Source organism: Platalea leucorodia (genome assembly GCF_965183815.1).
Source record: "Platalea leucorodia genome assembly, chromosome: 6".
NCBI lineage: Eukaryota > Metazoa > Chordata > Aves > Pelecaniformes > Threskiornithidae > Platalea > Platalea leucorodia.
Genome location: NC_138828.1, coordinates 60512860 through 60537862, shown reverse-complemented (window position 1 = coordinate 60537862; position 25003 = coordinate 60512860). Strand labels below are relative to the sequence as shown.

General features: G+C 45.4%; 1 protein-coding gene across 3 annotated transcripts in view; it reads right to left on the bottom strand.

Moving 5' to 3' along the window:
- Window positions 1-292: 292 nt before the first annotated feature.
- Window positions 293-25003, bottom strand: part of RBM47 (RNA binding motif protein 47) — a 77044-nt gene continuing 52333 nt past the window's right edge. For all 3 annotated transcript variants that reach the window (XM_082316394.1, XM_082316395.1, XM_082316396.1), the window contains exons 2-5: window positions 6370-7529; window positions 4649-4855; window positions 1012-1214; window positions 293-599 (exon numbers count right to left, since the gene is read on the bottom strand). In XM_082316394.1, the coding sequence (XP_082172520.1) occupies window positions 345-599; window positions 1012-1214; window positions 4649-4855; window positions 6370-7529 (1825 nt within the window). In that variant the 3' untranslated portion in view covers window positions 293-344. The remainder of the gene's footprint in view (window positions 600-1011; window positions 1215-4648; window positions 4856-6369; window positions 7530-25003) is intronic.

Sequence of the window (25003 nt, the reverse complement as noted above, 5' to 3'; positions counted from 1 at the left end):
ACCACAAATATATGAAAATATAACTGCTAAAAAAAAAAAAAAAAAGACCCTATGCAACCCCACTAGGATGCGTATAAATGCACGTCAGCGGTGGGCTGGATGCATCGAGGTCCTTTAGAAATGTATGAATATAGGCGTGTTAAATTTTAAAAATAGCCTAAAAAAGTTAGTGAAAACTTCAAGCGTAGAAAATATTTTGAACATGTTTTTCTATGACATTCTTCACTTTCTGCATCAGTTTACCGAGCCCAAATGTTTACTCTTTTGCAGCCGGTTCTTTCTTCATAAATAGTAAAGTGTTCCTTCAGTGTGTGTTTCTCCGCCGCCCTCCTCTGCCGACAGTCTCAGTACGTCTGGTAGACGTCGTGGATGGGCACCTGGATGGTCGCAGCCGGGAATGCCGGGGGGATGTAGCCAGCGTATCCCCCATAGGCGGCGGCGGCGGCGGCGGCAGCGGCGGCGTTCTTCTGTAGCGTGGCTATCGTCGCTGTCGTCGCGGCAGGTGCCGCAAATGGCACGTAACTTGTCCCGTAAATCCCAGCGGCAGGGATCCGCTGCACGTTGGGAGCCATGGTGTACACCGGTGTGATCGGGCGGCCCTGCAAGGAAAGCATCTGGTTCAGACCTCAAAAAAAGTGCTTAAATTGCTGTAATATCCTGTTTCCACCCCCTCAATTGCAAACCCCCTAGAAGGGGAGGTGATAACAGGAGGGTAGGCAGTGCGTGCCCTGTTGGATGAGAGTTATGCCATCATGGGGGCCTGTTCCCTCTTCCCAGATTTGGGTCCCCCATAGGGGGAGAGCAGCTGTCCAAAGTGCAGATGTCCAAGACAGGTCAGATGAACTGCAGGGCTGCTGGGCACCGTAACATCCTTGTCAGCATCTCCTGAATGGGAGCAGGGCAAGAGGTCAGGTTTTCCCCCCACCCCAAGTATGCAGAGCAGGACGTATGGGAAGCAGGATATATGGGAAGGGGGATGTATGGGAAGCAGGACTTATGTGCTGAACTCACCTGGAAGGGGGGAGGCGTAGAGACGGCCGGTATTACAGCTGCAGCTGCGGCTGCTGCGGCGGCTGCTGCACTAGCTGGATCCTGCTGGACAGCTATAGGGTTGATGATGTGCTCGACAGTATGGATTTTGCCATCTTCCATCATCTTGGCTGGTGGCGCGGCCTGAAACATGGAGTACTGGGCACCGATGGCAGGGATGGCCACTAGGAGAGACGAGACACACATCAGGCGTGTTGGAAGAGGGTTTCCAGGACCTCATCTCAAAGAGCCCTCCCTCCTGGCTGTGCCAGCTTTCCTGCGGCAGTCCTGCGCTGCTGTCATCGGGGCAGGCAGCCCCACGTGCCGGCAGGGGACCTGGGGCACCTCTGCCCTCCCCACGGGTGGGAGCACCGTGGCTGATGCCCAGTGATGGGCTTGGTGCTGCCTGCTCTGCCCAGCATTTCCCCTCACACTCCCGGCATGGGTGTCCCAGGGCCAGAGCCCTGCTGGGGACCTGGAGCTGAGACCCAGATTTACACAGCCCCTTCTGACCACTGCTGTCCTCCCCCCTGGCCAGGAGCGTGGCCTGAGCACAGGGAGGGGTGGGAGCGCATACTGTCCCGGTGGGGTCCCTGCTCCAGTCGCTGAGATCAAGGCACGTATAGCTGCCATAGGCAGAGCTGCTCCGGGAAAGAAAAGTGTGGTTTGTACTGCAGAAGTTGCAGGCAGCAGCTGGTCCAGTCTATACGCCATCCTTTGGCCAACCCTGCGAAATATCAGCTCATTTACTATTATGCATTTCCCAGGCCTAACTTGGCTAAATAGGTCTTATCCCATCTTTCTGCTACAGGATCAATCTGTTTAATGACACTAAAAAAGAAATTACTCTTTAGAGAATTCTCCCTCATGCCAAAATTGGACAACGCAAAGTAATAGAGCTACGGTCTTCCAAATGAAGGGAAAACACTCTGGTCAGAATGATGGTGTTCAGAGACGGTGAGTTTGTACATGGTCCAAAATCGAGCTTCACGGCACTGCTTAGGGAAGAAATGTGCTTTGCTGAATTTTCCCAATAATCACAATAATTGGACATGAGCCGGCAATGTGCATTTGCAGCCCAGAAAGCCAGTTGTACCCTGGGCTGCATCAAAAGAAGCGTGGCCAGCAGGTCAAGGGAGGTGACTCTCCACTTCTACTCTGGTCTGGTGAGACCCCACCTGGAGCACTGCATCCAGCTCTGGGGTCCCCAACACAAGAGAGACATGGGCCTGTTAGAGGGGGTTCAGAGGAGGGCCATGAAAATGGTCAGAGGGCGGGAACACCTCTCCTATGAAGAAAGGCTGAGACAGTTGGGGTTGTTCAGCCTGGACAAGAGAAGGCTCTGGGGAGACCTTACTGCGGCCTTTTGGTACTTAAAAGGGGCTTATAAGAAAGATGGGGACAGACTTTTTACCAAGGCCTGTAGTGACAGGACAAGCAGTAACAGTTTTAAACTGAAAGAGGGTAGATTTAGATTGGATATAAGGAAGAAGTTCTTCGCTGTGAGGGTGGTGAAACACTGGAACAGGTTGCCCAGAGAAGTTGTGGATGCCCCATCACTGGACATCTTCAAGGCCAGGCTGGATGGGACTTTGAGCAACCTGACCTAGTGAAAGATGTCCCTGCCCATGGCAGGGGGGGTTGGACTAGTTGATCTTTAAAGGTCCCTTCCAATCCAAACCACTCTGTGATTCTGTGATGCTATGATTTCCATCGTTGCTGTATAGTGCAGACTTCAGCGTTCAGCTCTTGAGCCTTTCAGCAGTGAGGTTATTCACAAGGAAAACAGAGTAATCAAAAAATGATAGTGATGTTGGCATCTATGGGAGGTGCAGCCAGTAAATCAGAAATGAAGCCAAATACACACATGGATTTCTTTCACTGGGATGAAACTTTGCAATGTGGAAGTGTGCAGTTCTGCCTCTGGAGAGGACAGGTGCCAGCAAGCAGTACTCTCATTTTGATCCTGGAGACTGCAACAAGGGATCTGATCAGATATCTTTCAGGCAGAGATGTTTCCACCGCCAGTGGTCTACCACTGTTTCCTCAAGCAGAGACCTCCACCCCTGAGCTTTTCCAGTTCTCCTTCTACACCAGGTCCACCTGGTCAGCTCAAACCAGTTTTATCACTGGTTTAAGTAACCTGGATAATTTCTCACCAATGCAAAGGCAGAGAGCTCACGTGTTCTATTCTGCGGTAACTTCTGGCAGAAAAGCAGTAACAGGCAGCTGGGGTATTGGGGTGACCTCTCTGAAGTTTTCTAACCTTTTGCAAAGAAATGAGCTTTAAGGTTGTTCTAAATGGTAGGAAACTTTGCAGAGTTGGTACATCTCTACTCCTCTGTTCTGGTAACGTGCTGTCAGCGTCATACTCTTTTAATATTAGAGTAGGTCTTACATGTGGTGCCTCTTATTAGATCATCTGATCTGGTTGGGGAAAACAGCCCAGGTACTCTTGTGCTCAGAGGCTGTGCTGGAACCATGCAAGAGGGGAAGACTCGATAAAGAAATCTGAATCTCAACATGCTTCAAGTGTGGAAACATTTAGACTTGAGCTTCAGGCTTTTGTTTGGCAGTCGAATGAATTACAGACACCACTAATAGGCGTGCATTTCAAAGCCCACTTTTCAAGCATCCTTTAGTAATACCTGGAATTCCTGAAGTATCTTTACAAACGTGTAGTGGTAATATTTTCTGATTGTGAGTGGGTAGTTTTCTCAGGAAGTCTGATCTTCCTTTGGAAATGGCTTTAATCTTAACAGCCTTCCTTTGTCTCTAGACCTCTTCTCACGTTGTCTCATCCAGCTGTTATGAGGAACTCTTCACAGCCTTCATTAGATGCAAGCTGTAGTTTCCACTGACAGTACGGAGCATGTTTTGGGAAACCGCTGCAGCTCTATTTTTAAACACTGCTTAGGTCCTGCAGTTACAATTTACTTGTAGAGAGGAATGGGGAGAAGACCTGAAGGACTTCTGCAAGAGGGCTTGGCCCTGTCACCTACAAGGCCCTTCTTCCTCAGGCTGCTTTTCCAAATAAAAATCTCTCCCCCGAGGGCTCCCTGCATCCCTCCTTCCCCATGCTGCCGATGGTGGTGGAGGAGCTCACCTCAGCCAGGGACTTCCCTGCAATGGGAAAGCCCCAGGTCCTTTTCCCAGCCTCATAGCACCTGAGAAATATGAACTGAGTAGGGGAGAGCTCTGACCTGGCTGGAAATCTGGGGTGGGAATCGCCCAGGGTGAAATTAGCAGTGAAGAAATTAAAAGAGAGGAAGATTGCTCTTAGTCACCACGCTCTAGCGTGCATGACTAGACGGAGAGGAAAGTCTGCTTCCTCCCGAGGAGGTGCAAAAGGGGACAGGAAGGGTGGGAACAGCTTCAGCCCTTTTTCCTTTGGTCTGAAGAGCTCCCAGACATTCGTGTCCGCTGCCTGCCTGTTGTTTGCAGAACGCCTGGCCAGGGCCAGGAGGCGTCTGGCACAGGGGAGTGCTGAGCCCCGGCCCTGGGGCTATCTCCACTGCTGCAGCCGTGGGCTGGAGGGGTGCCTGCACGCCTGACACGGGCCTCGGAGCCAGGGCTCACCCGCCACCTCTGCTTTCCTCCCTTCATGGCACATACTAACCTGCACCGGGCTTAATGGCCACCGGATTGACTGCAGGTAACTCCAAGTTGGGTACCAGCTCGTATCCTTTCTCCTGCTGTTTTCCTTTGCCTTCGTGGTACCTGCTGTAGATGCCACGGCCGGCGGAGTATCCCCCCAGGTAGGAGCCCCTGGGGCCCGGGGCTCTGTTGCCAGCTGCACCTCGCCCTCTGCCTCGTATGCTGCCTGCTTATGATAACAAGATAGAAGAGGATGGTGAATAACGGAGAGCGACAGCCCCGTGGGGAGCACAAATGGCCCCAGGCTGAGACCGGGAGGCATGTGCTTAGAAACAAGGCTGCTGAGGTTAGCTTGATCTGCGTTGTAGTGACTTCGCTTATGAAAACAGAAGAATTTGGCCTTAGAAGCACCCATTAAGACTTCGCAAATTTTGCTTTTGGTGTTTCTGACCATACATTAGCTGATTATTTATACTGATGCAACTCTTGTGGCCGGTGTTAAGGGTATAATGCACTCGGCAGAGAGAGAGGGGCTCCTCCAGGGGTGATTTCTATGCAGCAGGAACAGCTTCTGCTCTGAGCTGTCCTCCAGAGGAGACCCACCCTCTCAGCTGCCGTGCTGGGCCCCTACAGGCATGGCCCAAAGTTGTACCTGGCCTTTAACCAACTTTGTCCCACCATTGCATATATTTTTACTAGTGTTGTCTGTTTTCTCTGCTATTTTATTAGTAATGTGAATATACCCCATCCCCAAAAATATTGCCTTTATTTACCTTAGTGACTCCACACACGTTATGACAGTATTTTGGACACTGCAGTATTAATGCACTCTATGATGGCTTAATTGAATATTTAGACTGTCAGTTAACTCCTTTGTAGTTCATTGCAAGTACAAATCTGGAAATTGAGAAGAAGCTGAAATTCTTGACCAACTAGGGTTAAAAATATTTCTTGGTTTACATGGGTGCTTTAAGAATGTAGTCATGCTAAACTGCCTGTTATATGGAAATACTCATTAAATGTCAGGAAACTATAATTCCTGTAAGTAAGTACAGGATAATTGTAATTATAACGCTAGTTATAGCTGCTAGGGTTTTTTAGGAATAACTGATTTTTGGTTAATCTTTAATGACTGTAACTGATAACTAATTAAAGTATATATAATAAAAAAAAATTATTTTGCACTCACGTGATTCCTTCTGCTCGTAGTTCTCAAACAACTTTATAAAGGACACAGGACTACGGTCATTTTAATGCAGAGGGCAAATGACACCTAGAGCGCTCCCAAGTGAGGCTTTCCCTGACACCCATCCCTTTGGATGACCAGGTCACTGTACCCACACCTCCAGGAGAAGGCAAAGGGAGCACTCTGTCACGACCTCTAATACTTAGGATCCAGCTCTTTGGAAGGAGGCATCAAAAGCTGGAGTCCTTGGACTTGCTCAGACTTAGTACAGCACTCATGAAAACCTCTTCCCTATGCTGTGCTTGGTCCATTAGCTCATTGCTAACCATAGATTTTCCTCATACTAGCCTGTACATTACCAGTTATTTATAGATAAATACACTCTGCATAGTCATAAATTAAAATGAGACTGAACAGAAATATGGCAAAAACACCTATAAAAGAGTGTTTAAGAAAAAAGCGCAAAGCACCAGCTATCCTTTGGCTAAGGCTGACATTGGGTTGCACCAGCCTGAGACCAAACCTGCCCATCACATCCCCTAATTGTGCTTACTAACCTTTCACAAAGTAATCTCTGTTAGGCCCGATCAAGGCATTGTACGGATATCCATAATACGCTAGTGTGTACGGATCACAAGAGTAAACATAATTGGGTTGCTGAGTTACTTCGGGCGTTGCTGCGGCCCCTCCTTTTGCTGCTTTCTGGTAGCGAGTGTATTGCTCCTTGTCTACTGGCTTGGCCAAGGTAACCTCCAGGCACGAGCCTTCCAGTTCAACACCATTAAGGTTGTTCATGGCGTGAATGGCATCTTCCCTAGTTGTAAAGTGCACAAAGGCGTAATCACGTATTTTTTTCACCCGCTCAACACAGCCAGGGTTAAACTGCCCAAAGACCTTTTTAATGGTGTCCTCTGTGGTCTCAATCATTAAATTCCTCACATAGAGGATTTTTACAGTCTCCATGACGTCTTCATCCACATCTATCTCTGGTTCCGCCCAGTCAACAGCAATTTGGTGTCCCCACAGCTGGATCCTTCCTGGCATGAGTTTCCTCCTGGCCATTGCCGCTGCTCGGTGGCTCTCATACTCCACGAAGGCGAAGCCTCTGTTCTTCATCTTGTCTGCAGCGCTGGCATACACGATGACATCCAGCACACCTTCCGTCACCTTGGCGATCTCTTCCAGGATCTCCTCTCTCTTCTTCATCTTGGGAATGCCTCCGATGAAGAGCCGGCAGTTATCCACACTGCAGCACACACCCAGCAGCCTGCCAGGGCGGATTTCGTAGTTGTTCAGCTCCCTGACAGCCCGCTTCGCCTCGTGCTTCTGCGTGTACATCACGAAGGCGTAGCCACGGTTCTTCCCATCAAAGTCCATCATCAGGCGCATTTCATAGATGCGGCCAATGGACTCGAACACAGGGACAAGCTCATCTTCGTAGACGTCGCGGGGGATTTTGCCCACAAAGACTTCGCAGCCGCGAGGAGGGTGCAGGCCCTCCCAGCCGGGAGGAGGGCCGCCGTACTTGCGTTGCCCATTCTCCTGGATCATGCTATATCCAGTGCGCTCCATGAGGGCCAGCAGAGCCGCCTCGTTGGGTGCACCGGCAACACCTTCAGGGACTTTCGTGGTAGCCATGTTGGAGGAATCGTTGCTCATCCTTGCAGTGGAGTCCTCAGCGGTCATGGTGTCAAACTCATTCACAGCCTGATAAAACCTGGGCAAAGGAAGAAGGAGGACACTCGTTACAAGCTGTTAGCTACCACCAGAATCCCATCTCTCTCTTTTGCCTTCCCACAGTTGTTCTGCAAGTTCGTTTTTTCGAACTGGGACTAAGGCTGCAGAAAAGCAGATGAACAAGCCACGCCAGCCTGAGCATTTATATTGCAGCGAGAGCACAGCCTGTATGTAGGCACAGCCCCTCTTTGAGGAGGGTGTGAGGATCACCTGCCTGTACCACCCCAGCACTGAGAGTTGCTGCCACAGGAGGTTGAAGTCACGTGAAGGGATGTCACCAAGCACCTCAAAACCTCGAGACCCTAGGGAGGGTTGTCTCCTCTTTGAATGGGGAGGAAGGAGCTGGCATGGGATTGGGAAAGGGAAGATACTACTGTGGAGCCAGTGGTTCCCACCTCCAGAGCCCTCTCCTCCCTCTCAGTCGTTACTTAGTGTATCCATCTACTCCTGAACAGCACAAGTGTCAGATGCCATACCTCACAGCGAAAGACAGCGAATGCATGAGAAGCGCCAGGCATGGTTCCCATTTGGTAACAAGCCCTCGCTCCTCTAGGCCTTCACAATAACACTTGAGTAGGAAATAATAAATGCACTTTAGCATTGGGGGACCAATTCTTGTTCTCTCATGCAAAGAGTGATCTGACAAGCCTCTGAGTTGCCTGCGGCTTGTGGTACGATGTCTGACATGTTTGTCTCTTCTGTTATTACAACAGGACTTCAAAAAAGCTGAGGAGAATCACTCCCTTATGACAGGCAGCTTGTTTTAGAGCAATTGGCCAGCACAGCCCTGCAAGCCAACAAGGGGAAGGCAAATCTCCGAAACCTCATTCTGCATTTGAACACAGGCAGAGGGCGGGAAATGCAGATGTACAGGAGGAGGCGATCATGCTAACGACTACAACTGCAAGAGAGTGGACTTCCTTTCTGAGCACAATTAAATAAGACACTGAGACTCTACGAGTAGTTAATTCATTGACTTTTAAAACTGGAAAGGACCATCAGACCATTTAATATGAGTGATTGCATATGACATGGACCATTACATTTTATTGTTATTGGTACATTGACTCCTGTAACATTTATCTGAGTAAATTGTATTTTCCAGAAAGACCTTGATTTTAAGGTATCAAAGAGCTGTAGACCCTACCACTTTCCTTTTTGTCTTGTTTGCTAATCACTCCCTCAGACAAACAGGCGTGCTGTATTTCTCATGAGAATTTGTCTGGCTTTTGCTTCCAGCTAGTATTACTTGTTAAACCTTTCTCTGATAGATTAAAGAGTCTTTCAAGACCTCTGCTTTTGTGTTATGGTGACATTTAAGTTGTGTAATCAAGCCACAACTCTGTCATTTTAATAAAACTTTCAGGCTGAACTCCTGAATTCCTTCACAATCTGTCATTTTTTCACCTAAAATTGTTTTTGTGGCTCTTTTGACAGTTCTCTAGAGTTTCAGCCTTTTTCGCCCTTGCTATATACAGGGATGAAGATCATCCCTCTTTCTTCTCCTCACGTCTCCCCATTGCCAAGGCCTGTTTCTCCACATCTTCTCACTAGCAAACCACATCATGGAGTTTTTTATCAATTCTAACCCCAAATCCTTTCCAGAAGCACCACTTGCTGGCATTAAGTCCCATGTGGCAGGCATGCCTTGTGTTTGTTACTCCTAAATGCCACTACCTTGTGTTCGGCCGTATCCCAACTGCTTTTTGAGTAGATCTCACCTACTGAGTGCTACACCAGTGGCTCTTCCTCATTGTTTTTTACAACTCCATCGGCCTTTGCATCATCCACTGATTTGTATTCTTGACCAGTTTGTTGATGGAACTGTCAAAAAACACTGGCCCCTGTAGGAGATTCTGCAAACCACCATAAGAAACGCTCCCAATCTGGGTTTGACAGGCTTATTTTCCAAAAAAAGGACAAAGCTTCAGCCAGATTTATTTATTCTATGTTGTCGTGTTATTCAGTGGGGCACAGGTTTCTCTCTGTCCCACTAGGACTCTGATATATACCCTTCGTTAGAACAATTTGCCATTTCCAGTGCATTAGTTACCACGCAGGCAGGTCTTTCACTAGTACAGTAGGCCCAAGGCCACAGAAATATGGGCGCAAAATTTAGGCACCCAAGTCTGATTTGTGTGGTCCACAAAACCCGTTTAAATTCTAGTAACCTTAGCACCTCAGGTTTTTTTTCAGTAAAGCTCCTGAGCTGCCCAGAATTATGCTAGTCTGTATCCAGAGGTTTCTCTGCACCAGCCAGGGCAAACACCACTGTGTCTGGTTTGGTTCCTAAATGCGTTTGGGATTGGGATATCAGACCTCTGAGCCTCGGTCTGTGGTAGGGCCTGATCCTGCAGGTGTGTTTGGGCCATGGGTGTTACATGCTGACACTTCTGAGCCATTTTCACTTAAAAATATGGAAAGCAGTGGGGGAGGCGGAGAAGATGGAGGACAGTAATAGTGATGCTGTTGCCCAGGCAATACTTTAGAAAACATAATTTCTTTGAAGCCAGGTCTTTCATGCAAGTGCATCAGTTTTGATAGCTTCTTGGTTTACAATGTTGTCAATAAACAGGTTTCTCTCAGATTGAAATGTTCCCCCTTTTTAATGTGTCGCAATCAGACATTTTCATTTTACTCCTGGGAATTATTTGACATAATTAAAAAAAATTAAGGCAGAGAAAAACATTTTCATTTTTCACTTGACAATTTGTTCCTAAAAGTGTGACTTCACCTTTCCCTGAATGAAAGCAAAGCTTGTTAAACAAACACTTTACTGGGGAATAATCATTACCTTTACATGGGCCACCTGTTGGCAAGTGAATTACTTATCGCCCCAGGTTTGGGTAAGTTTAGAAATGAGTCATTACCATCAGTTTTAGGTCAATTTACAAAATAAAAGTCTCTGTATTCTGTTATCTGCAGGGCTCAGTTGCTGGGGCTATAGTCTGGAAAGATACAGACGGACACCGGGACTGTGGAGAGAGGAGAGATGGAGCAAAGCCGCCCCTGCCCACCAGAACACCAGCGGCCGTCCAGGAACTGGCATGTTCTCCAGCACTTTGCTGCGCTGCACCAGCAGGATGATTTCTAGTACTGGAAGTTGTACTTGAAGCTGCTGCTAAGTGCTGATGGCCACCTTTGCTGCAAACACTACCATACACAGTTTGTGACAGTGAATAATTAAAAATTCTTTGTGAACCTAAAATGCATTTTATCCCTATGTGATTTATTGCGAATCAAGGTTCATGATCAAATGCATTTAATTTTTTCTGTGCAGGTCCATAGAGCTGGGTTTCATAAGTATATACCTAAGACAATTATAGAGCCCATGTAGTCCTACTTGATGTAGCTAAATACACACTTAACAACATTCGTTGCCACATGACACAATCAACACCTTCACCAAATTCAGATATCATCTACCTTGATGAGAAAAAAAATGCAGGCGTGTCTGGTCTGAGGGCTCTCTCCTCCTGTTGTTACTGCCTTACAAAACGGGCTGCCAGCACAACCTAACCTATTCATGTCAAAAAGCAATCGCTATCAAGAAAATTGTTTTCAAAATTACCTATTTCCAAAGTGTTCAGTCCTACTGGTGCATTTTTTTGGCTCACAGTAAACTGGTAATGAAAACTTGCTACCATGTGTTGTAAGTGTACACAGGGAATGAGCTAATACTGTGGGTTTAGTGGGCTTAATAAAGGAGACTGATTTCAGTACATCCAGAAGTGTGATTAATGCTAGAAGAGGCAAAAGTTTAAGCTACATTAAAATCTAGTGTCTTGTAAAATATAAGCGCTTGATTTTTTGTCTCTGAGGAGGAAGGTACACCTGATCTTGATGACAAAGATTCAAAAAAGAGAGACAAATATTAATTCCTAATGAGAAAGGTTGTGCTTTGGAGACGACTAAGTTTTAAATTACTAATTATCAGGACTGAAACAAGACTGGCTTCTTTTCTTCTCAGAAAAAGGTCAAGCCTGCTTGATTTTTCAGTGCCACATTAGATGGATGCTAGCTGCTGGCAGCCCACCAGGAGCCAGGCTTGGTTTGGTTCAGTGTCTCCGCTCCAAGGACTCTCCCTCATGCAGGTGAACTCTCAGACGTACATGTTTCACTGAAACCATTCAAATCTCACTTCCCCTTGCTCATGAAACTCCTTCCCCGCTGCCAATTGGGCGGGTATAAATAGTTCTTGCCCTAAACATTAATTACCTTCTTTTTAACCTATCTTTTTTTGCATCGCTGCTCAGAATATTAAATGGGAAACTTACTGTGTTGGCAGAGACTGACCTAAAGCATACTGTGAGCAGGATGATTAACTGAGGCAGATCTCTTATTAAACAGAAATACCACGCCTTGATTAACAGCAATGTGGGGCCAAACGCTGATGTCTCTTGGGCCAGGGCAAAGGCAGCTCGGGGCCCCGGCGAGAAAGTGATGCCCACCGTCCATATAGCGTCTGATCCCTGGGCTTGTCCAGCACTGGGCAGTGCCCTGTGAAGCTATGCAGCCACCTGCTCCTCTGTTCATCCTGGTGTGGTGAAACTGGCTCTTACAAACACAGGGACACAGCCGGTGTCCTTGTGGCAGCAACCGCGTGTCCACTCCACTCACGTGCTCCTATAAAATGGGGTTGTTTATGTTTGCACTTTATTCATCCCTCCAGTTTTGTGTTACATAGACTTAGTGGCATCACGTGTCCTTCTGCGGGTGACACAGCCAGCGGCAGTCACATAGCACGGGGATGGGTGCCGGCAGCACAGCAGGGAGCAGGAGAGCCCAGGGAGACCCGCTGGCTCCGTGAGAACTGGAGGGAGGAGGGGACAGGGACACCCATGCCCCAGCTGCAGACCCTGGACCGTGCAAACTCCTGCTGAGCAGACACGGCGTGCCCTCACGGCTGCTGCACGGCCGCCTGCTTGCTTCAAGAAACTGCCACAGTTTTACATTTTAAGCCACAGCTGCTGCAGAGGGAAGGTCGGTCGCTGAAATTTTAACTAAATACACCCTGTTGACAGAAGGAAATAACAGCTCCTGGTTTAAATGTGACCTTCCTAGTTTTTTAGTTGAAATAATAAGGGCAAATTGTAATGCTGCTGCTGACGTCGAGCAGCAGCTCTGGAAGCACAGTTGCCATTAAAGGTCTTTGTTTTTAAAAGCTGACTCTTTTCTCATGGCAACTTTACATACATAAAATGTATATAACGACAACAACAGCTTACTAATAACAACTGTATAACTATCACAAACATCAGATATCCACAGAAATTGTCTTGCTGAAAACCCAGTTTGCCTGTTTACAGATTTATTGGCTGAAGACAAAAACACAGGGGTCACGCCAATTCGAAATAAGGTAGTGGCTCGAGCATTGCTTCAAGTGTAATGTGCAAGTTACCTCCCCTTTTAAAGATAATTATGCTATCATTATACATCAGTTTTCTTTTTCTTGGCAAGACTGTCACTCCTTTCTTATGATCTATTTGCATAAGTGAGCTGAACAAAGCTGGTGTTTTTGGGGCTGTTTGCTGGAGCTGAGCCATGGCGTGCCCGACTGCAGGGCCCAGCCCAGCAGTCCCGCAGCCACAGCCATGGCAGGGAGCTGGCATGCGAGGTGCTCCTTCCCAAACTAATGGCGGAACAGAAAGTCCCACCTCTTTTACGAATGTGCCTAACGTAGCCACCGGCCCTGCAAGTGCTTGCTGCCATCCCACGTGCTTCCTGGCAGAAGGCTTCGCCCTCTGTTTGCAATCAGCTTAAGGGACATCCTGCTGGAAGCAGCATCCTTGGCTCCTCTCCATGGACAGTGCAGGCAGAGGCCAGGCAGGCAGCAGGTGCGGTGAAAAAAGGGTCCGATCGTTGGTGAAAAATCCATGCAAAGACTTTGCTTCACTCCAAATTAGTTTATATTTCAAGTGTCAAAGGCTAATCCTTCTGGTGGTTTTCAACAGGAGTTGGACCACAGCTTGGTTCCCTACCTGCTGTCGCTAATGAAATGCAAACATCTGAAGTTGAATCTTGTGGTGGGTCAGTGCAAGAGAGAGTGCAGCATTTCAGCATGGCTTTTTGGCTAGGAACCTTTTCTGAAAGTCTTCCATACAGGAAAGGGAAGCTTACTAGGGATGGATGATGTCTTCAGACTTTCAACAAAAAAAGCAATACTTGAGGCCAACAGGCCATGAGAATGTCTGCAGTGTGTCAGACATATTGCTTTACCTGCAGCTGAACTGGGTGAAGAAGTTGCCCCAGGCTAGGTTAAATACTTTGAAAAGGTGGATTTTCTTAATCTGGATCATTTTGGCAAAACTCTGTGGAGAAACTGGTGAACTGCGTCAGCAGACCTGAAGGGACAGGAGCATCATCTGGCAAGAGACTTGATGGGTGGCTTGTGATGAGCAGCTGGGGAGAGTAATCTCGTAGATCAGATCAGCACTAGTTATTGAGAATGCCATGTCGGTCTGCTGTGCAAGTTATCCTGCTGCCAGCACCACTAAAGCACAGCATATTCTCATCATCATGCGCATGCCTGTATTAAGGCAATCAAACTTGTCCGTCTCCAGTTAGGGGCACCTGGGAGAAACCTTTTGGCTCAGGTGCTGCATGGGACCCAAGGAGATGCACATGCAGCAGCACTTGCTGCACCACCTCATTTCCCATGTATGTTCAGGCATGAACATACGCAGCAGTGGCTCTCTGCCCACTAGAAGTACTATACTTAAATGTGGAGAGAAACAGTGTAAAGTACTTAAGGGGTAGGATAAGACTAGCCTACTAAATCCCCAGGCTAGCTGCTGAAATTCCCACTTCTGCTAATGGTGACACTCAGCATCCTAACCTAGAGCCTATCATCAGGGGTCTGGCCACTGATTTCAGTGGAAGAGTTCATATTTCCATCTTAAACTTCAATTTTATTCTGGTCAGCTAGTCGTGTTCCCCTTGTATGGAGCGAGTTAATGTTCTGGGCCTGAAAAGCAGTTTTCAGGGCGAAGCTACTGCAGAGGGGGTCAGTGCATGATTCTCAGTTGCTTAAATTCATCCTAAGTGGCCTAAGCACATTAAAAATGTTTGGTTCCATTTAAAACACACCAAAAACTGCTGGCTTCATCTTTTGATTATGTTCTTTTCAAAGAAGGATCATAAAGAAACAGAAAATTAAGGGTGATCTTTCCAACAGTACTCAGCATCTAGCACTACTCCCCCTGACATCAGTTACAAGACTCTAATGGCTTCTATAGGGATATATTTAAGACAGTGATGAGCACTACTGAAAATCCTGCCTTAAAAGTCTTGCAGGGACTGGTTATGTCCTCCAGGCAGGCACCAATCAAAAGCAATGTGTTTGGCTTAAAAATCTGTAACAAAATTACTGTAAATCTGTTCTTTTACTTCTTGCTCCTTTATAGGAGGAAAACATCTGAAATTATTCTGTAAATTAACATCCTGGAATTTCCCAGGTTAAAACTTGAATGCTAATCAGATAATTGAATGCTGAATTTGTACAGTCAACAATCGGCTACAACTTCAGACTAGGATTTGATGGTTAAACTTACTATTTTCATCACTATCATTAAGAACAATAACATTCACAGATCTAATTCTCTTAGCCATATTATACCAGCCATATTAATCTTACCTCACAGCAATTTTATATACAATTTAAAAAATGGAGCTGAAACTACGATTCCCCTACAAAATAAAGTCACCTTGTATTGTGCAAACTTCCTGCCTATTCTGGTATCCACCCTCTCTGCATCCTTCTAAGGCATATTTAACTTGGAGTGTGATCCTGCAAAGGCTGTCAAAGGTTCCGCTTGCGTTATCCATAAGCACTATCAGTGCCCAGCAGTGAACATTCCCAGGATGGAGGTCCCTCAATGACCTGACCTCCTGGCCTTGGAACTGCAAAAATAGTATTCAATGAGATATCAATGATGATCTCTCAAATAATAAAGTGAGAAAACTTTCCTGGGCCTGGCGTTTTACTTCTTGCCATTGCTTTTTGATGATCACAAGTGAAAATTCTGTTCTTGCATATATGGTTTTCCCATGGCGAGAATGAAGCGATGCTGATGAAAAAGTTATTGATGTGCCAAAGCACCACCAATACCTAGAGCATTCTACCAACATGGTTGTTATTTTCCCTGCTTCTCCAATGTGAACTCTGTCAATGCAGTCTGTGTTTCTTGAGTGTTTTTATGCTATGCTGTGCCAAACCAGCCATCTCATCTTAAACCACTTCTGAAGGAAGTTTGGGTGAGCAAAACCCAGTCTCCTCCCTTATTTTATAATGCACCTTGCTGCAAGTCATTCAGAACTTTGTCCCAACAAGTTGTGTAACCCATGTGTTATACCGTTTGCCCCAGCCCAGTCTTTTACCCAGTCCAACTCCAAATAATTCTATAACTCTCAGCTATTTCGATAGACCCCGTCGCTGGCTGAGGCTGAAGTCATTATCCTGCAAGATATTGAAGCCACATGTTGAGGAAAGCTGAGAAGATGAGAGATGGGTTGTGTAATCATTCTTATCAGCTTTCCAAATCAGGAAACCACACAACCCTTCCTTTCTCCCCAAACTCCCGTATTTCAATCTAGTCAACAAAGTTTATTATTACCACGGTCAGACAGGAAAATGTGTGACATACAAATAAAGTGCAATGCAGTCACTCGGTATGTAACAAGTATTTCCTATTCTGGATGAGCTATACTTGATGGGAAAAATTTTGTGGCATTTGTTTACCATTAATGCAATTAAACAGTGTTCTCTGCACAGATGCTGGTACAGATAAGTGTGTCCTCATTAACTGTCAGCTTTAAAAAGCATTCTTTCTAGGAAAGGAAGAAGTGTTTTATTCAGTGTGGACTAGGAGCTCACAATCTTTTGCCATAAGAAAGGCAGGAAAAACGACCTTCTGCAACTGAAAAACAAAACCACAACTAGACTCATCTGTTAATTATTACACAGGGAAGATAAGGCATTCACCTATTTCCCTTCTTGCCTTTTTGAAGAAAAATCTTCATATATGAACACGGTGATTTAATTCGATCATTGAAAATGTCTGTGAAAGGCTTTGCTGAACTCTGTGGAGTAGGGATATGCATGCATGTGCTTGTGATTTTTCTCTGTTATTATAATGCAAAACACTGTCTGTCTATGTAAACATTACAGTAACATGTTCCACTCTATGGTGCAACCAGGAGTATCTAAAAAAGTTCATAAGCTACAGTTCCCTCTTCAGCCTTTCTGATCCAACTTTTTCAGCTAACTCTTCTGGAGATCCCAGAGCGAAACATAACACACCCTGCCTGTTCATACAAAGCCTACTTGCTTAGTCAATTTTATAACAATAAAAATAGCTTCAGACTTTCCAGTTCACCCTAATCTTACGCACTATTTTTATTGCAACACTCTCAGTTTTGTGTTTTTTGTGTTCACCACGTGAACACCGCAACAATGGGGGGCCCAACCTGCAACCCTGCTTTCAGCAGGAGGCAGAGATTTCAGGGAAAGCTGAAAGTGGCCCGACGTGTTCCCTCCCCCTCAGGTCACAGAAATGAAAATCAGCATAAAGCAAACCGCAGTTGGGATGTGAATGTTCACCGGTGAAAGTACATTAAACTCAAAGCATTTGGCTTAGTCAGTGGCTGGGTGTTTTTTTTTTTTTTTTTCTCCTTTGTGCACTGACATTTGACCCCTTTTATAATATGCACCTTGCACCACTGAAACCCAGTTAGTTATTTATTAAACTCAGGTACCAATGGCTGACTTGTACATATCACACTTTTAACTGCCTGGCGTTGCCCGTGCACGGAGGAGAGGAGGATGAAAGGCAATCGTCTTTGCTGTGAAATTCTGTCATATCGGCAGAAAGGAGCTGCAAAGTGCAGCAATTTGTACCTGACCTCTGATCTAAGAAGTTTGTACAAACCTTTGAAACTTGGATTGAAATTGAGAAACAAGGTTTACAAGTACAAGGAAGAGATTTCCAGCACTCGTTACCTGTGCCCAGGTTTAATATTATAAATTAAAAAAAAATGTTTAACCAAGGCAGGGACTCTCTCAGGAGGCACCATTCCTGTGCTGGGTTAATTCAAGACAATTTAAGTTTACTGAAATTACAGCTTGGTTGGAAATACCTAGGGTTTGGAAATGAACTTTCTGTGCACTTCAGAAAAGGAGTGGGATTTGAGACAGATGTCATTTGAAATTCACCTTTTGCTGACCTTAACTGGGATTATTTTTTTTTTTTTAAATTAAAAGCTGAAGACAGAAGACAAGCAACATTTGATTCAATATAATTTCTTCAGCAAAGAATGGAGCTGAAATGCAGAATTGAATAGAAATGATTTAAAAGAGTAGCAAAATGGCTCCTCCTTTGTCAACTGCATTTGTTTTTATCCAACACATTATCTAATCTTTGTTATACAGTGCAGAGCTGTATGAGAAATCCAAGGTCTTTGGTGCAACATCACCAGCTAACACCAACGTGCACCACTGTGGACCGTGTTGGGTGTGAAGGCCTTCAGAGGTCAGCTGCGATAACGTGATTGAAAAAGACGCCCTCTCTGCTACCCAGCCTGTCAGGCCATGGAGCATTGCAAGGGATGGCAGGAACGTTTTGCCGTGACATCCCCCACACACTCCGAGCACTGGCTGTCATCCGTGGCAAGCTTGGGTGTGCAAAGGGTGAAGGAGCAATTTGCACACACATTTTGAAGCACGGCTTCAATCCCACCTAGCTCAGGACGGGGCACCATTATACACAACTGCTGCATCTGGTCCACACGTGAACGGACAATTTTGTCATTCATTTTAATCGAACCTTACTTACAACAACTACATTTCCTTTTCTTTTTTTTTTTAAAGGTTTTAGATTCAACTGATTTTTTCCAGATTTAAGTTCAAACCTCACTATTGGTATCAGCACTGACCCCAATAAAGCAATAAATAAATAAATAAATAAATAAATAAATAAGGGTGAACAGATTAACATCACATGTCCTATGACATATACAAGCCTTAAACGTTTCTCATGCTGCTTAAATAGAATATGAATAGAATAATATCAGAACTTGATTTTCTTAAAGTGCTATCAAATTTTCAGTATGCAGAATGAGTTATATAGATTCATTTATATTAATAATACTTGCATATATACCCTGCTTGCTCAGCCTTCCTAGCCACCTTCAACCTACAAGCCCCAAATTCTGTACCTAAAGTCGATAACCCACTTTTAAAGCTTGATTTTTATGTCAAGCTCTTGAAAAATCAGAACAAAATACCAGGCAGCACGAACAGACAATGGCAGAGACAGACCAGTTGAAAACACAACATCAGGTGGCTGTAAATGTCTACCTTTCACTTCATTAATTTAAGATAGTAGAAAAAATATCTCTGAGACATGATTTTATTTGTTTTCCTGTCTGAAATATCAGTGGTTTAGTTTTCACTGTTCTGACATTCGCTTTGCTATGTGCTATGCAAATTCTTTTAGATATTCATGTCGAGCTCGTAGTTCAAGCTTAGAAGTAGTGGCTTCCTTCTCAAAAAACTCTTTAGGACCATCTAAAAGAAGGCAAAGCCCAAACCCGATACCTTGACAATGACATACTTTCGGTCTCAACTCCCTGATAAATGAAAACCAGATAAAAAGCCCTACAGAACAAACAAAATTTCCCTTACCTCCCTGGTCCCGCAATCGAAGTGCAACAGGTTAAGAGGACTCGCGCCTTTGCCCGAGCAACCTTTCTTCCTAATGGCAAGAGCCGTGTAACCTGGTTATACAGTTTATGCATCTCTTTATTGGCCAGCGAGCGTTAGCCATTTAAATTCCTTGGGAGTCATTTGTTAAGGGCTCTTGGGCTGAGGCTAAGTGGGTGGGACGGGAGGGAGAGGGGATGTTAGCGCTGCCAGACGCAGAGAGCTCTCCAAAGCGGTTTGAAGATTAATAGAAAACCATCTGCAATGAGGGGATCTTTGGAGGGAGGACTGGGTCCAGCCTTCAGGGAAGCACAGGAAAGAGAAACCATGACATTTTCGCAGGGAGGAGGAATTTGAAGAGAAAGATTTCATTCAAAATTCAAAACTTGGAAAAAAGGGAGTGAAACATGTACAAACAACTCCTTCCTAGCACAAGGCGTTGTGCAAATAGCTTGAGTTACTCACAACAGATAAGATAAGGGCATATTTTGCTTGACGGCATGAGTTTTTTTCAGTGAAATCTTTTTTTTTTTTTTTTAATGTGTCTGGCAAAATTATTTCAGGTTGCGGTGAATCAATTTACCTTTGGTTGTAAGGAAAAAAATGGTCTGCAGCTCCTGCCTGGAGTGAGAGGTAGGTTTACTGATCTCGGCAGCGGTGGGACGGTAGGAATAACTCAGCCTGTGCCGCGTACCCGGCGTGCACCGTTTCAGCGGCAAACACGGAAACTCAAACGTGTTTGCTTGAAAGGAAAAAAAGAGCCTGGTGCAGAAGTAAAAGCACAGGGGTGGTAAAACATGATTCATGACAGCAGAAATGGTCTGTACATAACAACGGAGCATTAGGCCCCGGGAGCACTTAGGCAAAGCAAACAACACACCTTCTCGAGCAGCCAAGAGGAGGAACCGCACCAAAACACTCTTTGGATGATGGATTTGCCCGGTTGGCAAGCAGTGTGCACAACCAGCCGGCGGGAGAAGAGGGAGCAGGGCATGCCTGGGGAGACGACTAATTTCTGGGGAATGGACACTGCCCGGAGAAGGCGAAAAGCAAACAGCATATCACAGAAGCAAAACAACCACAGCTCTCAGTCCTTTCCCAGTTTTTTTTACTGGCATAGCCATTCCTTTCTTCTTTCTCTTTTTTTCCAAAAAGTAAAGCTTGGCCCAAATCTCAGCGAAGCAGCACACAGGTAGCAAACCTCAGGGCATCCTAGCGTGGAAGGAGAAGTGTCTTAACCTCTCAATGGCAAACTGTGGATGGGGTGGATTCTGCAGAGGAAGCACTGTCAGTTTGTATCAGATGGTCCTACATTATAAGTTGTTCTTGCCCTCCGGTTTAATCTGGGCACGTAAAACTTAGAGACATCCTTGTACTGCAGAGTCAGAGGCTGGTCAATAGAGAAGAGGGGTAGGGGAGTCAATGAGTGTAGAGATAAGAGCTCTAAAATTAGAAGGCTCCAAGTTAGAGAGAGAAATGTGGAGGATGGCAAAGACTGGCAAAAGAAGCAGCTCTGTGGCGGTTTCTGAGAGCAAACAGGAAGGAGAGCTGTTCTACTTACACCGCAAACCCAAAGGGTGATCCCAATCACTCTGTTCTGGGTTTTTATTCTTGTTTATCCACAGTACTGTGGCCGTGGTGTGTTAGGCACTGTACAAACACACCTGCAGCCCAGATCCTCGTCCCAAAATGCCTGCGGCCCAAGTCTACTGCACAAATCTTTCATCTTCGGAATTCCTCTCTGCAAATGTTAACTCGTTAGCTACGAGAGCTGCAGAGAAGCAGGTACTGCTGTGCTGGCAGGGAAGCTGCAGCATGGAAATTAAGTGGTTTGCCCAAGACTATAGAAGGAATCAGTCTCAAATCCAGTGATAAAATCTAGGAGATTCTGCCAAAATCAGATCCATGCCTCAGTCCCACTGATCTATCTAGGGAAGCGAGTATAAAATATTTAGCTGGTGTAAGCTTGCAAAACTCCTCTCCACCAGATTAATTAATTTTTTTAAGTCAGTATCCTTCTCTTTACTTTGCATTTTTCTGTTGGAAAACAAACTAAACTTTTAACCATAAGCATTGTAAAGCGAATCCTGTCAGCTCCAATCGTGCATGTACTTGAATGCACAGAGAAGACTATGCCGGTGTTAAGTGGAATGTAAAAGCACTGATGCTAGTGAGCTGATGGGCTCATTTTTAGAAGGCTCTTCAATATACCATGTCAGTTAGGCTCATGGAGGGATGCTGCTCAAACCCTTGACTTTCATTTTATACTTTCACTTTTAGCTCCAGCTTGTTGTTACTTTCCAAGTTATGCCCCCATTGTTGTTTAAAGCAATGAACATCAGCAGATCAAGCTGCTGCAGGGTATTCTGAGGTGTTAGCAGCCCCAATGGCAGAATTTGAAAATATATTAATTTGTCCTGCAGGCTGTGCTTTTATAGGGAACCTAAGTAAGTTGGGCAGAATACTGCAAGTGTATCCCCGTCCTTTCCCTGGAGTTAAGCACCTACTTCCCTTCAACTTCAAGCACGCTGCGTTCATAACAATTACATGACTTTTTATATGCCTCTTTATGACGACTCTGGCATCATGAGAGGGATACACCTAAGGCAGGGTGGAAAAGTGTTAAGGGCAGAGCCATCCAAGCAGCAGGGAGGATGGGTTCCGTACAGGCACACACACTCCTCTCCTCATACAGCATCCACTGCGCTGGTGTAAGGATATAAACACAGCTTCTCTCCTAACATACAGCTTGAGTACAATGATGAAGTGTCACACTCTGTTACAATAATAATATACAATATTATAAAAAAAATATTAATTATAAAAAAATAAATACAATAAATATTTAGTTGTTTCCTTTTTTTGATGATTGACAGCTAAGCAGGGGCCAAATCCTAAGGGATGTGAAAGGGAACGGTGCAGAGAAGCGTCCATCCAGACCAGTCCATGCCTATGTTTCCCATAGACCTTCCATCTCCTTTTATTCTTTCCTGTAATGGGATTACACGTGGAAGGTTTTTCCTAAATAATTGCTCTCCTGAATACAGTGATAGAAAAGGCTGGAAATTTGAAGAAAAAAGTGAGATTAACTGGAATATGCTAATGCCTGTCAGATGGGGACCTTCTCCCTGACACAGAAAAGGCTTCCAAGGAGATGGTGTGCTTCCCCTTGGCTGTCTCTCTTCTACAAGCAGACACATGAGCTTGCCTCTGCTGATCGGGTGCACTGGGCTCCTTGATGCAGTGACAAGCACTAATAAAGCATTGGATTGGCTTTCTGAGATTTTTAGAAAGCTCAAACCCAAATGCTTTGGGAGATCCAGAGGCTGAATCACAGGCTCATCATTTTATTGGGCTGGTGGTGTTATCTGGATGAGAGTGAGTAGTTTTGATGATTGCGGTAGGAAATAGGCTTTCAGGAGATATTTCAGGGCGATAGCTTAGCATTGTGTGACAGTGCAGACATGTGAGCAGGTGAAAGGAGAAAGGAGAGTAAGGAGTGGGCGGTGGGTTGGCTTTTATGGTTATATTTGGCCTTCAAAAACTGAGAGAGACTGCAGTGGAATGAGAAGGGAATGTGCCAAGTGAAATATTTCCCCGAAAGGACACATGAATTTAAAAGTGACCTGCAAGATCTCCAATCAGAATCTCAGAAAGTCTTTACAGTTTATCAGTATATTCACACAAAAGCCTGTCCTCAGCCACAATACAGCCACAAAAATTAGGACCTCATAATGCAACAGACAACCTTTTTTTTCCCCTTTTCTTTCTTTTCCTTCTCTTTTTAACAAAACCACTTTGTGTTTGGTAGAACAGGTTCCCACATGTTTGTAGAACCATTTTATTGCCTATTTGAATGTTTAAAGGGACAACACCACTTTATTTAAATGAATAACATGTTATTTTACACCTGTTCTTACACAATGTGAGTTAATACAGCACAATTCGTCATTTCCTGACTTTCATAAGTTATTGCAGACCAAAACCTGGGGAGGTTCTTCAGAGAACACACAGTATGTAACAGGTACCACAACACTGTTTTTTTTGGCGGATAGTATACAACAAACACACATATAATTATATGTCTCAAAACAGCTTTACTATATAGTCTAAAGAGATTTTCAGAGGTATTCAGGCACCCAGGTCGACACTTGGAGACAACAGCTTTCCAAGTTCTCTCACACCCAAGCCCTTCCCATGCATAACCTGTGTCAGTGCTTTGACCTTTATCTTGCCACGTCACGGAGGATTCCCAGTAGATGCCCTTGCAAAGGTGGACTGCCCTTCTGCTCTGCCAGCCGCAGCCACATCGCCCATCCCAGCATGGAGAGGACAAAGCCACAGCCCCGAAGGTGGAGTCCCACCACAGGGAAATTGGGTCAAGGATACCTTGGGCTTTCCCCTTTTGTTTTTTAATCTTAGGCTTCTCTGGTTCATGGGCAGCAAGAGTTGCCCTGATAACCTTAATGGTCACTAGACAAAGTTTTTGTTTCATTTTTAGCAAAAACTTTGTCATCCTGCAATGAAAGTCAGCACAGAGGATCTCCCTGGAGAGTAGGCCCAGTTTCCCCATGTGCAATTTTGTGCTTTCATTTAAACCTGAAAGCAAGTTTTAGGTTCCAAAATGTAAGAAGACAGATACTGAATAAATCCATTGAGTGCAATAGATTTTAATTAGCACATAAAAAGAGAAGGAAACCAGCAAAACCCAAAGTTTTTTATGTAGCCACAACCATTACATTTCTGTGGCATGTTTGCTTTCCATTAAAATAAATACAGGGTGGGTTCTGGATAGACATATCTACAAGGGAGGTTAATACGATGATTGCTTTTCAGTCCCTGGGTAAATAAAACTCTATGGGAAAAAGGTTTAGCCCTCACTAGCCTGATGTGGCTGCTCAAGACCAGTGTTTCACACCGCAGTCTCACAAACATGTTAAGCTGGACTTGCCAACGTAAGGTCCCGCTCCATCCTTCCCACCCCGCGCAGACGCCGCTTGTGCTGTCACAAGCGTTTGTGCAGCTGCACCCCGCAGACACACTACCTGCACACCTGCGCTGGCAGAGGGGAAGAAGAAGGTGGGACTGGTCCTTCTGCCAGCATTGCTGGCTTAAAGCATTTGTTGAATCACCAGCGTTGAACAAATTCATGGGAAAACAGGGGAAAGATTTCTTTTGAAGCTTGCTGAATCTAGTTTCACAGCACAGCTCCCGCTCTGGAGAAGCCGATGAGATTTCACAGGCGGGTAGATGAGAGCCTTTCTGTAACAGCAAGGAGCTCACTCAACCATCCAGAGGGATCAGAGGGTAGAATAGCAAACTGTTACTCTTTAAAAATTTGGATGCAGCTAGTGAATTTTAGTGCTGCAGGTATTAAGAGGCTAAAGGTAGTGGAGAAATCAAGGAGGGAGGTGCAGCGCGGTGGTGTGAGCTCCACGGGTCACTGAAAGGCACCAGGTGGCCACCTCCTGTGGCTAGCAGGGATATCCAGCCAGCACAAGCCAGCCATGTGCCAACCGATTTTGATAATTAAAAGGTTCCCAGCAAATAACATTCTTACTGGTTCCCTCCGGGGCCTTTTTGCAAAGGAGAGCATCACAGGGCTTTGTGATACGTGTTCACAAGAGGGAGGATAAAGACCTCCAAACTTGTGTTTACAGAAGAGTGAAGTTAGGCTTCCAGAACCGGGGTATGAGAATGAGCATGGTTAGCACACATAACCCTCATTTCCTCTCTTCCAGCAATTGCTCTGC